The 12,436-nt window shown below is 34.6% G+C and overlaps 2 protein-coding genes across 13 annotated transcripts in view; one reads left to right on the top strand and one right to left on the bottom strand.

The window, feature by feature from the left end:
* Positions 1 to 8,829, top strand: part of LOC125683484 (LIM zinc-binding domain-containing Nebulette-like) — a 28,230-nt gene extending 19,401 nt beyond the window's left edge. For 7 of the 12 annotated variants that reach the window (XM_048924708.2, XM_048924707.2, XM_048924702.2 and 4 more), the window contains 4 exons: positions 1,410 to 1,436; positions 2,098 to 2,187; positions 5,963 to 6,129; positions 7,312 to 8,829. In XM_048924708.2, coding sequence (XP_048780665.2) covers positions 1,410 to 1,436; positions 2,098 to 2,187; positions 5,963 to 6,129; positions 7,312 to 7,488 — 461 coding nt within the window. In that variant the 3' untranslated portion in view covers positions 7,489 to 8,829. The remainder of the gene's footprint in view (positions 1 to 1,409; positions 1,437 to 2,097; positions 2,188 to 5,962; positions 6,130 to 7,311) is intronic. The other 5 variants (XM_056140081.1, XM_056140080.1, XM_056140079.1 and 2 more) reach the window with 1 other exon arrangement.
* Positions 8,223 to 10,306, bottom strand: LOC125683498 (uncharacterized). The gene is made up of 2 exons (XM_048924726.2): positions 9,780 to 10,306; positions 8,223 to 9,240 (listed from the first exon to the last, which is right to left on the bottom strand). The coding sequence occupies exons 1-2, from the start codon at positions 9,937 to 9,939 to the stop codon at positions 9,059 to 9,061; spliced, it is 342 nt and encodes a 113-aa protein (XP_048780683.2). The 5' UTR covers positions 9,940 to 10,306; the 3' UTR covers positions 8,223 to 9,058.
* Positions 10,307 to 12,436: the final 2,130 nt, after the last annotated feature.

The raw sequence follows: 12,436 nt of genomic DNA, 5'->3' as shown, positions 1-12,436 counted from the left end.
CTTGTATCTGTATATTGTAGAGACTAAACCCTCAGCTTTACAACTTTTATGATATGCCCATACAAGTTATTGATCAATTCATGATAGTTAAACCATTTTATCAATAATATTGTGATATTCCATGGACTGAGGTAAGATGTAAGATCGATGACAATGAAGGGGAAACTGCAAGTCTCTGTGGAATGCCAAGGATTAAATATAAATTAATGTTGTATAATGCCAGGATACTTACATACACCCATGTTTGTCAGCAATAACTCTATCTACAAGTGTTAATATAAAATCCTTGATTACAGAAACAAGTTGAATTACAATATATATATAATATGTCTGCTTTGTTTGGATTATGTGGAATAGAAAAAACAGTGGATGCATGAGAATAATATTCAATTATCCCCATGCCTCCATTGATTTTTTGCCGATAATATGAACAAGCTAGACATGTCTTCCTATTTCAAGAACCTTTTGTATTTATTTTGATAACAGTGTAATGCATGTTAGGTATACTGATCATATTTTATGCCTGTGAATACATATATTGCCTGATTCAAAGTTTTGAATTTTGTTGTGTATGCATAGTTGCCAACCTTTAACAATCTGAAGATGCAGACATTTTTTAATTTAAAAATGCCTTAATTTCTGAAGATTATATGAAATTAAGCAAAAATTGATAAATGGGGGAGGTGGGAGTTGGCAACTATTTGAATGTAGAACACATATACCCTTGCGTGCCAAACTGTTTTTGTCTTAGTTTGTTATGTAGTACCATTTGAGTAGTCATTAGCTGTAGCATTGTCCAGGGAGTAGTTAATAGTTTTTCAAATCGTAAAGAACATCTGGACCACATACAAAATGTGTAGCTGGAAAGCAGTGTGGCTGTATTGTAAATGGGGGAGGGTGTTACTTAATGAATGTGGGTTATGTTGTCCAAACAGAGTTTGATAATGCTAAGAGATTCCTTATGGCTGTGAACTCTTAATTTATTTATCAACTTTTTGCTCAGATCTTTAGGCTTACCTGTAAATATGAATAACTGAACAGGTGTAACTTCAGAAATCATTTACGTGTACAATGTACCTTAAATCACTCGATCTATATGCAAGAACTTTCCATGAAAATTTGCAGGATGGTCATTGTGCAAAAATAATCATCTAGTGAATAATTTTGAATATATACACAGCCATGAACAAATTGAATATTGGCAAAAATTATGTTTGGCTGATACATGTAAATCGGACAAGGCGAGATTACTGATATAAAAGTGACTTACAGTGTTTATGAAACGATAGTAGAAAAAAACATCCATAGGCTCCATTCTCGGTGTACAAGGCACCAGCAGGGTAAAGGCAATGTAGTACGCCACATTAACGTTATCGCACATGATATGTATTGTAATCGCCTCTTTCTAGATTTGGAGGGTCCAGGTGTTCAGGAGGGTAAGGAAACTCATACTAACCATACTCTTTTCGGTTTAAGCATCTCCTGTATCTATGTCAATAACATTTTTGGCTGGCTAGTATATTAAAAATATTAAGTATTCAGCACTAAACAATTATTTCATTCATTTCCTAAGTGCATTTTTTATCTTAGTATTTATGAACGACTATATAAAGAAAAATCTTTTGCTTCCATGTTTAACGTTTATCTAGCATTTGCTCTGTGGTGGTTATGATGCAAGGTAACACCGATCTATAGTGAAAAACCATTCACCATAATCAGTACATCAGAATAAAGTATTCATAGGATAGAAAAAAATAAACTGAAATTTAAAAGAAAGGGCAAAAGTATCTTTGACATTATCATGGTGGGGGGATCAATGCTTTGATATAATCTAGTATGTACTTTGATGGCAATATTCTTTATTTCATACACATTTTATTATCACGTACTATTCTGCTGTACTCTGTATGTACTGCAATAATCAAGGTATTTCTTGTTTAAATGTTTCCTTAAATGACAAACTTTTTCCATATGAATATCTGAATGCTCAACTAACACAATTCATGTAAAATTTACCTTCAGGAATTAAAGATAAACAGCATAGGGACTTTCAATCTTGTGCTTATGTCGTAATTTTGTTGTTGATCCATTTTACAGTGGAGGATGCCCCAAGCCGTCGTGTTGGATCAATTTCTGATTATGACCCATTGAACAATCAATTTGGATCCATCGGCAGATACAGTGGAGGTACAGTATGCAATCATAATATACATGTATTGCCCTCTGTGTATGAAATTCACAGTATATTGCCCTCACAATAAGGAATCTACAATATATTGCCCTCTGTGAAAGAAATTCACAGTATATTGCCCTCACAATAAGGAATCTACAATATATTGCCCTCTGTGAAGAAATTCACAGTATATTGCCCTCACAATAAGGAATCCACAATATGTTGCCCTCTGTGTAAGAAATTCACAGTATATTGCCCTCACAATAAGGAATCCACAATATATTGCCCTCTGTGTAAGAAATTCACAGTATATTGCCCTCACAATAAGGAATCAACAATATATTACCCTCTGTAAGAAATTCACAACTACACGTACCTGTCGTCATTATAACAAATTCACATTTTAAAAACTGTTCTCAGTATAATAAAACCAGTATACTTAGGAAAAAAAAAAAAAAAATTATCAAGTACAATGTCTTATCTAGCACCATGAACTCACAATATTTATACAATTAGCACAACACACTATATCAAATAGCACTACAAAAAAAACGCAATTTCAGCCATGCAATATAAACAGCACTATGTCTTACCTAGCACTACAGCAAACCAGAATATCACTACACTTTCTGTCAGTATCTTCAACACTGAAGAACTGTTACATAGCACTAGATAAACGGAAATCACTAAACATTTCTGTCACTATGTGACTGAAGAACTTTGTGATACAGGTCTGCTATAGTAGATCGTACTTCCTCTGTAGAAAGACAGGACTTCTGTGATGGAGGACCTCTTTACAGACTGTTCAATTTACTCTTCTTCCTTTTCTTCTTTCTCTTCACTTCTTCCTTTTCTTCTTTCTCTCGACTTCTGGTTCTTTACTTTTCTTCACAATGTCATTCTTTGTTGATTCTGCTGTGTGACATCTTCATCAACCTGGGCATTATATTGCTTTCATGATTGTTAAATGCAAGTTCATTTCGAAAATCTATCTGTACTATTGGATGTGTTTATATATAATTGGCTGTGAATTTAATAATTTTATGGTCAAATACTGCACTTAATGCCCATCCTGTTAAACCAGTTCACTGCCCACCATAAATAAGTATACACTCACCAAATTAAGTTACTTGTGCATAAAAAAATGGGTTACATCATAGATACAGATTACATAACTTTTACATACGAGGGCTGTTCGATATTTAATGTGTATTGTACGATATCTCAAAAGCATTCGACTCAAATAGTGAAATGAACATTACATCCCTTCAAAGTATTCTCCGCGGTTTGAAATACATAATTTCAATCTCTGAATCCATTTCTGAAATGCATCACGGTACGCTGATTAAGGTAGACCTCTGAGGCACTGACTGATGGCTGAGCCAAGGGCTTGTCGGGACTTGTAACAACGACCAAATAAGAACTTTTTAAGTTTTGGATAAAGGAAAAAGTCGCATTGGGTTAGATCTGGAGAGTATGGTGGGTGTGGCAAGACGGTAACCTTCTCAGACTTTAAAAACTGCTTCACAAGCTCAGATGTATGTGATGGAGCATTATCATGAAGTAGACGAACATGCCTAAATCCCAACACAGGGTGTCGTTTATGATAATATTTCTTGAGCGTTTTTTAGTATAACATCTAGGTAATACCGACCTGTAATACTTTTGCCCTTCGGCACCGGAATTTGTACAGCTATACCATCACATGAGAAGAATATGCAATAAAAAACCTTCTTTGTGCTTATGGTTCTTTTGGCAACTACAGGCCTTCTACCGTGTTTAGTTAGCCATATTTTGTTTCCAATTTTTCTTACTGGTTCGAAATAGTGAACCTATGTTTCATCACCAGTAACAATGCTTGCAAATTGTCTTTGATTGAATTTGGGAAACATTTTGAACAATTGCTTAGCGGTTTGTACTCGTACCCGTTTTTGGTCATCTGTCAATATATGCAGTATCCATCTGGCAGAAAGCTTTCGTACTTTCAAAATACGCTTCAAAATGAAATGCACCCGCGATAGCGATATGCCAATAGCTTTGGCAATATCACGAATCATGTATCTGCCATCACTTTCAATTATTTCCGTGACTTTTGAGACATTTGCCTTGCCTGTTACAATCACAGGTCGGCCAGATTTTGCTGCATCTTTGACGGACTCTATGCCAGTCAGAAATTTCTTTCTCCACCTACGAACTGTCTCATAAGATACCTTATCTGACCCATAAACTTCCCCCAATTCAGTGAAAATCTGCATTACCGAATGACCGAGTTTTGTGTGAACTTTTATATAAGCTCTAATTTCTTCAATATTCTCAACCCGTTTCCCAACCATTTTTACAACAGTGGTCAACGACTGGCTCTATTGAAATGACTATAAGTTTAGAACTATGTGGAGCTGAAGGCTCGTGTTTATACCGTTGGAAAGGTATTGAATAGAGCTATTCAAAAGTATCATCATCCACGAAATCGTGCAAAGCGCTATCGCGCTGTGGTACAATACACATTACATATTGAACAGCCTTCGTATAAATAGATAACATTAGGATTTTAATTTTCATATCCTTATTTTTTATTAAAATACTTGATTTTCTGAATTTTTGAATTCTCTTAAAAAGAGATATTATGTAAATCTTAACTTGAAACAGTTTCAAACTAATTACTAATACATGTTGTTGTATATTTGATGAGTACTTTTATAAGACCCTTTGATTTTTCACCTTATCAATATCACAATCTAACAGACTCATGCTAAATATATTGAATGTCCATTATTGTTTCACATATATTGAAGTTGTACCCTCAACTGATTATTTTACAGAGATAAATTGAAAGTTGTATTCAGTGAATTCAGCTCTTTTTCATTTTATTGAATATATTTCATGCCAAAATGTGTAAAAAAAAAAAAAAAAAAAAAAAAAAACTTATGTGTATGCTTATTTATGGTGGTTAGTATGTACAACTGGGGACTAGAGTTTGTGCAGTAGTGAAACCAGGTATGCTTAGAAGACCAGAAAATTGACTGTGTTTCAAGTTCAACCAGACAGAATGAGGTCTTTGGACCTTGAATATACTTCAACATAGGTGGAGTGTCCTAGATTACCATATTCAAGATATATCAGGACTTTCTCAAATCAGTTATATGGGGAATATGACCGGGATCGGTAATCAACTTCTAAACACGCTGGGTATATGAGATATTGATATCCCTCATATATAGGGAATCATTTTATAGAACCACAGAAATATAACAAGCCCAATCAGAAGTGTCATCATTTAGTGTACATTCAATTTTCTTCCCTCCATCACTCTGGAGCCAGAAGGGCCCCACTTACAGATTTATATTCTTAATGTTCCAAACTTTTGGAGTCTTTATCCCTGTATCAGCAAAGTGACTCGGGTGAGCGTTTCGTCTGACCAATAACTAGCAAATCCTTTACCCAATAATCGTCAAACTTAATTCATAGCAAAGCTGGTCATTACTTGCAGATGACCCCAGTGATTTTCATGTCAAAGGGCTTTCAATCAGATTAAAATCACATATTTGATCCCATGTAGCAACATGTCAAAATCTGATCTGATTTTAATCTGATTGCAGGGCTTTCTTTCATGCTTTCATTACTGTTGTCCAACCAACAACAAGAGAACCTTTAACCTGACAAGTCATCAAACTTGACAGAATAGTTGATTATCTGATTATGACCAGTGGCTGACTCTGCTGATTTTCAGGTCAGAGACCACCATATTTGTAGACAATGAGTTTAATGTCAGTTTTTCTTTTTCATTTTTAGGAGATCCTGCACATGAACCTCCACGTGGATACCAGCAACCACCCCCTCAGAGTTACCAGCAGCCACCCCCTCAGAGTTACCAGCAACCACCCCCTCAGAGTTACCAGCCCCCTCCCCCTCAGAGTTACCAGCCCCCTCCCCCTCAGCCCGCTGCTGCCTCAGAAGGGGTAAATTTTATTATGGTGACATGGATAGGGAAAGGGGAACAACTCTCAATGCTCTCTCTTTTATGACACTTCATGATGGATGATAATTTTAGAATTATCTTTTGAAATTGAACTTCAAACGCAGTAGAGGATGTAAAATTAATTCGTATAACAGTGTGACCGTTGGACCGAACAAAGCATGAAATGGTCATTGGTGTGTCCCAAGTGATAATCATATTTAGTAAAGTATGATATATTAGAAATGGAAATATTCTCTCACTTATATATGTATGTAATTTTTTTAATTCCTCTTCTGCTATACCCCTAGTAACATCCAAATATTAAAGATTTTCTGCATTGGCTTTCATGTGAAACTGGAAAAGGGTTGACAGAAACTTTTGGGGGGGGGGGGGGGGGATGCTACATGTAATGTTACAGTTTGAGATTGCTTCTTTACATGTTTCGGTACATTTGCATACGGATGATCAAAATGTTTATTACATATTGCAACACAGCTATAGCCATTTGATCTGCCTACTCATTTAGTGTGGGAAATATATCACAGTACATGTAAATAGTGCATTGTGATGTCATATCAACACAATGAAAAAAATTGTCTGCTTATTGAAAATGTTGGTGCTATTTTCCGATGAAACACCACTGTCTTATATTTTTTATTTATAGAAATTCATGAACTCGTTCATCTATTTTAATGGTCATGTTACTGTTTTCTATACAATGACTTGCTAAAAACTGTTACAGTAATAATTATACAATTCATTTTGAAAAAAATTTAGTGTTAACCTACAAATTGCATGTCAGAGTCTTGTATTTTTTGGCAATCAAGTGGAAAACTCAAAAACTGTTTAAGCAATTATTAATGAATCAATTACTCAGAACTTGTGTGTTGTCTTAATAATTCAACTGGAGACAGGTGAGGATACCGATAGTTGAACAAAATGGCAGAGCCCATATGGCTCAAATACATGTTGCCTTTAGAGCCTTGCTTTGCGAATGGGCCTTTGGCCCATCCGAGCTTCACTTGGTATAAGCTTGTTCCAAGAGTAAGCTTTTCTTAATACCCCATTTTATTTCCTCAAATTTATATGGGAAATAGCAAAAGTATATTCCACCTTATGAAAAAAAATACAAGTCAGTGTTTGTTGTTGTACATGTACTTATGGTTGATATTTGTTTTTGTAGATGGTGTGTAAAGCTATGTATGATTACACGTCGGCTGATGCAGACGAGGTCTCCTTCCAGGAGGATGACCTCATCATCAACTGTCAGCCAATCGATGAGGGCTGGATGGAGGGTACAGTGAAGAGAACAGGTCAGCGTGGAATGCTGCCCTCCAATTACGTTGAGCAAGTCAACTAGGAGAGAAAAAAAACAAACAATTAGGATTCAATTTATCAAAGTTATTATGAAAGTTAATTGTTATTTCTGAAATGTTAGCTTTTTATAAAGTTACCTCCCTTTTACGTATGTCTGTGTATTACGCTGCTCTATGTTTTATAGTACTTGTATTTTTAAAAGTAGGTTTTTGGATTTATTTTTTTTTTTGGTTTTTTTTTTTTTCTGTCATGCCAATCCATGCTTTAATTCTTAAATTAAATCTTGTAATTTCTGTTGAAGAATGGTTTTTCCTTAGAAAAAAGAAGGGGGTTTCTCGTTTCCATTGAAATTTTTAGATATGCAATACTGCAGTATTATATATGGATCAAAATGGGTTCTCTGTCCATGAGTCATGTTCACAGAGTCTTCTTGGTGAAGGACAAGATATATGTAAGTGATTGAATGTCATTCTTCCTTAAACACAGGGAGTTTACAATATGGTGCAATCTGAAACAGACTACTTTTGTATCTTAACTGAAACCTGGTGATATTCATTAGTATATATTGTGTAATTACACCGGTACATGCATCATCTCAAGCCACGGTCCGGAGTCTGCATACAGGAAAGGATCATACATTTTGACCGTGGTTTGCGATAATGTGGTACATTTTGATTTCAAGTGATTGCTAGGAATAATATAAACTAAATTGAAAGACTTTCCCCTATATGCATGCTCTTATTTATACATGTTTTCATTGCAAATTTTTGAAAGCTTTGTTGGTCTGTAAATTGCCAGTAAATTATATTTTGAAGCCAAATATGTTGGAACAAATTGATTATGCCTGCACTGCGGAATGACCAGTGTTGATGCGCTCTGGAATGTTGATAATCTACGAAGTGGATCGCATTGTCACCTATTATCGCCATACTAGTATTTGCACATAATTTTTTTTTTTCATAACCAGTGTAACTATTTGTAAAATTCAATATTTTTATTGGTGATTTTTATCTTAGCCAAAGATGCAGTTTTTGATTATTACATTACAGAATTCTAGTTGAAACACTTAACATGGCAAAACTTCTCTGTCAATACAGTTTATTGATTTTCTATTATTCAAAACGATTGATACCCAAAATATGCATCACAAATGTTAATAAGTAATGTTCATAAGTAATGTCAATGTAATACTTGGAAATATGATATGAAAAAATAGTTTATGAATTTGCAATTGTCAGTGACTGTCTCACCGACATAGATAGCCATGCCTGAGATCGTTGATTTTAGTAATCAGATACTGCCTGTAAATATCTACAGAATATTGATTTGCTTGTTTTTAAGTACTGAATACTGATTAAAGTGTTATGTAGATATTTTATCACAACTGGAGTTGTTTTGGTTTTAAGAAATTACTACAATCCAAGGAGTTCCATAAATCTTGGGTCCAATTATAATACATGAATTACAACTTTTCCTGTTTTGCATTCGCACACCTTCATCCACAAAGTCTCGATGTTGCTTCTCCTAAGTAAAACAAATCTGTATATTCACTTCAACTATCTTGGGTGAGTGAGAATGTATAGCTTTTAAATCTTATTCATGAGACTGGCATTTCAGTCGGGCTCAAACATCCACGCTTGTCTGCTGGAGTAAAAGAAATGGTCGTTGCTCTGACGGGAGGATCCGAGGGGCGTGTGGACTGTATTGGACCGGGCAGTGTGGATTGGAGTGACGTTTATTTTCTTATGTCGCCCTCTCCCAATGTCGGACGGGGACACAGGCCTTGATGCAGTATCTGAAAAGACAGATTAGTGTAATTAATTCCAGACATCTAAGGGATATGTGCTCTGAATAATTGACTTCTATTCCGCTAAATTGTAGTAGGAAGATGAAACTCATGATTTCTGTCTTAAGGAGGTATACTAGATCGTCATAATGGCTGACTTTCTTTTAAAACATGAATGAAAATATAAATATCAGCAATACTTGTCTATTCCATTAAGATTTCATTTCCTAGCTGAATAGCTCAGGCGGTTAATGTGTCGCCTGCTGAACTTTAGATCGCAGGCTCGATTCCAGAAGGGGTTTAATTTTTTTAAAAAGATTACTTTCTAATAAAACTGCATTTGGTTTTTTCTAAATAAAGTAAATTTTAAAGTTTTCCATTTCAGAATATTGTTGTATACATCCTCCACTTTTCATCCATATCAAATTTCTCTGGTGTATTCCTCCTTAACCTGTTATTAGTGTAGTTCACTGATACAAATTCCATACCATCAACATTTATAGACACATCATGATTGTAATTGGGTTGGTAAGGTTAACTGAATTTACCTGTCTCATCCTCAGCCGGAGCGATGCCCACCATCGTGCCTTGCTTGAGTCGTTTCTTGCATTTACAAAAGACGATACATGCAAACACAGCGACAATGACTATTGCACAAATGGCGACCATAATGATGATGCCCAGCATCCAATCCCAGCGGCTAGACATGGTCACGTGGGACAGTGGCAGAAATTGTGGATGATTTCAGTTCAGAATATAACTGACGTAACAAGATTCCTTTTAAAATTAATTACACAGTGAATGGTTTCCGTGTTCTTTCCGAGCATCTGACCTGATTATGATCATTGGTGTTTAAAACAGATCAAGGTACAATATACATGCAGATGGTAATTAGATTGATCCCGAAAAATTGGAAGACATCGGAAGGAGAAAAGTTATTTCGACACGTTTTAAATTTCTAACATAGTGCTCTTTAACCTTGTTAAATATAGGGTGTCAAACAAAAGCACTAATCCGAGTTTTATAATTATGTTAAGCAGTTTATCGTGCTGTTCGACAATTCATAAGAGGTTAAACCACATTTAATTTTAGTCCTGTCCGAAAGGGTAATCTAAGCGATATGCATCTGCTATTTGTATTAAATGCCTGACTTTTGTGTTCGTGTTTCGGTAACTCTAATTCCAGAAATAGCCTATTGCCATTAAGATAGATATAACTGAATGGTAATTAATAAAGTTTCTACATGTGTATTTCTGTTTAATATTTGTTGAACTATATCTATATGTGTGTATATTCTTTTATTTGAGTAGAACTGCCATAAAGTTGCATTAAGAAAAGTAGAGCATTAAATAAATTGCGAAAAGTATTTGTGGTGTTTTAAAAGTCGTAAGACACTTTATAAAATTGGCTCTAGAAATTAAACATTTGGATATACTTGTATGTGAAATTAAGGTGTTTCCATGTTGAAATAGACAAAAAGTGAAAATCCTCATATACGTCACATAAACACTAGCCTAATAATGTCAAAATCTTACATAGTGAGGTACGTGTATAGCAGTAGGGTGATTGTAAGATTTATTTCATTATGATCGTGGTTCAAGCACCCACACTTTCTGAAGACCTTCAAAAAATGGCCAATGTTAGTCTTGTTGAAAAAAATGACGGAAAATCCACGTCTGTAAGTCTTGCATTATAAGTTCTTTGCGAAAGTTATCAGTAGTTATATTTACTTTTACATTGTTGTTAGAATTAGGGTCAAATGGTACTATTTACTGAACCTTATTCATAAAATTGAGAAAAAAATGTGGTTTACAATATTGAATAGTTTTAAAAACGTACATGCAACAAAAATCAAAATATATATCCTTTTTTGTGATATCTTTTTCGGTCTGACTTCTGTTGGACATTAAAATACATCGAGGACGTTTTATCTATTACCGGGTAACAATATACGGTATGTCGATTCGATATATCCCTTTGGACTCGAAACAGGATCCCAGTCTTCCATATCTGCTTCATATTTGGATATATTATTGAACATATATATTAACGGCAAACTAACGACTCAACTTTATGACACTCGTGAATGACTTCCCATATATTTAGGCCTATGAAGCAATATTCTATAATCTCCCGCATATGGTGTTTATAGCTCTCAACCGATTCGATACGCAAGAACTTGTTCTGTGTATGATTAGTTTTTAAATCAAGGCAAGCTAATGACAAACAAGTTGATGCTACAAAGATTCCAGCAACTTCGTTTAAATTTAGCATTTCGCAAATTCTATGGTCGTTATTGCGATCTACCAGTACAATCTGTCATTGAGTCAATCTGACGTGTTACATACCAATTGTTAGACTTCTTTCACAGGCACTTGTTTCTTACATGGGTCACCCGGGGCCCACCCCTTCTTACTACATGTGATATCGTGGTATTAGTAAGGAGGGGTGACCCATGTATGAAACAAGTGCCTGTGCGTTCTTTTCATACTGATTTTGACTACGGATTACTCCGTTTACATGATCAAGATACCAAGTTCACGGTGGTGTGCACAGGGGATGCTTACTCCTCCTGGGTACCCGGCTCCGAGGCCATAAAACTTAGATGAGCTCACTCTTGAGCTTCACTGTTCCTTTTAAAAGCGAGAATGAGATCAAAAGTGATATCGTCTAAGTTTTATGACCCCGAAGCATATTTATTCCTTTATAAAGATATCTTATATAATTTATTAGATATTTATGAATTTTATCAGATATATCATAGAATATATAAGATATCTTATAAACTATATATAAGATATCTCATAAACTGTATATTGAACAAGATATCTTATAAAGTTTATGAGATATCTTATAAAAAATAGAAGATACTAGTATCTTATAAATTTATATATAGCATAAAATATATGAGATATCCTACATTATATATTTTTTATAAGATATCTTATAAAGTTTATAAGATATCTTATATATTCTATAAGATATCTCATAAGTGAATTTTTATAAGATATCTCATAAACTTATAAAATTCATGAGATATCTTTTTTAAAAAGGAATAAATGACGTGCCATAGATCCCACTTCTGGTTTGTCCAGGGACCCGTGTTTGCCAGTTTCAGTTTACTTTATTCACTCACACCATATTATGGTACATGAGGTACAATATATACAATATTTACAAATAGAATGGATTATATGCAAGGTAC

This window comes from Ostrea edulis, chromosome 6, assembly GCF_947568905.1.
Source record: "Ostrea edulis chromosome 6, xbOstEdul1.1, whole genome shotgun sequence".
Taxonomy (NCBI): Eukaryota; Metazoa; Mollusca; class Bivalvia; order Ostreida; family Ostreidae; genus Ostrea; species Ostrea edulis.
Note: the sequence above shows the minus strand (reverse complement) of the source record. Positions and strands in the feature narration are given on the sequence as shown.

Excerpts from the sequence above, each read along its gene's own strand:
- LOC125683498 (XM_048924726.2), bottom strand. The coding sequence starts at position 9,939 with ATGTCTAGCCGCTGGGATTGGATGCTGGGCATCATCATTATGGTCGCC. Across the intron at positions 9,241-9,779 it reads TCCGGCTGAGGATGAGACAG|ATACTGCATCAAGGCCTGTG; the intron begins GTAAATTCAGTT and ends CTGTCTTTTCAG.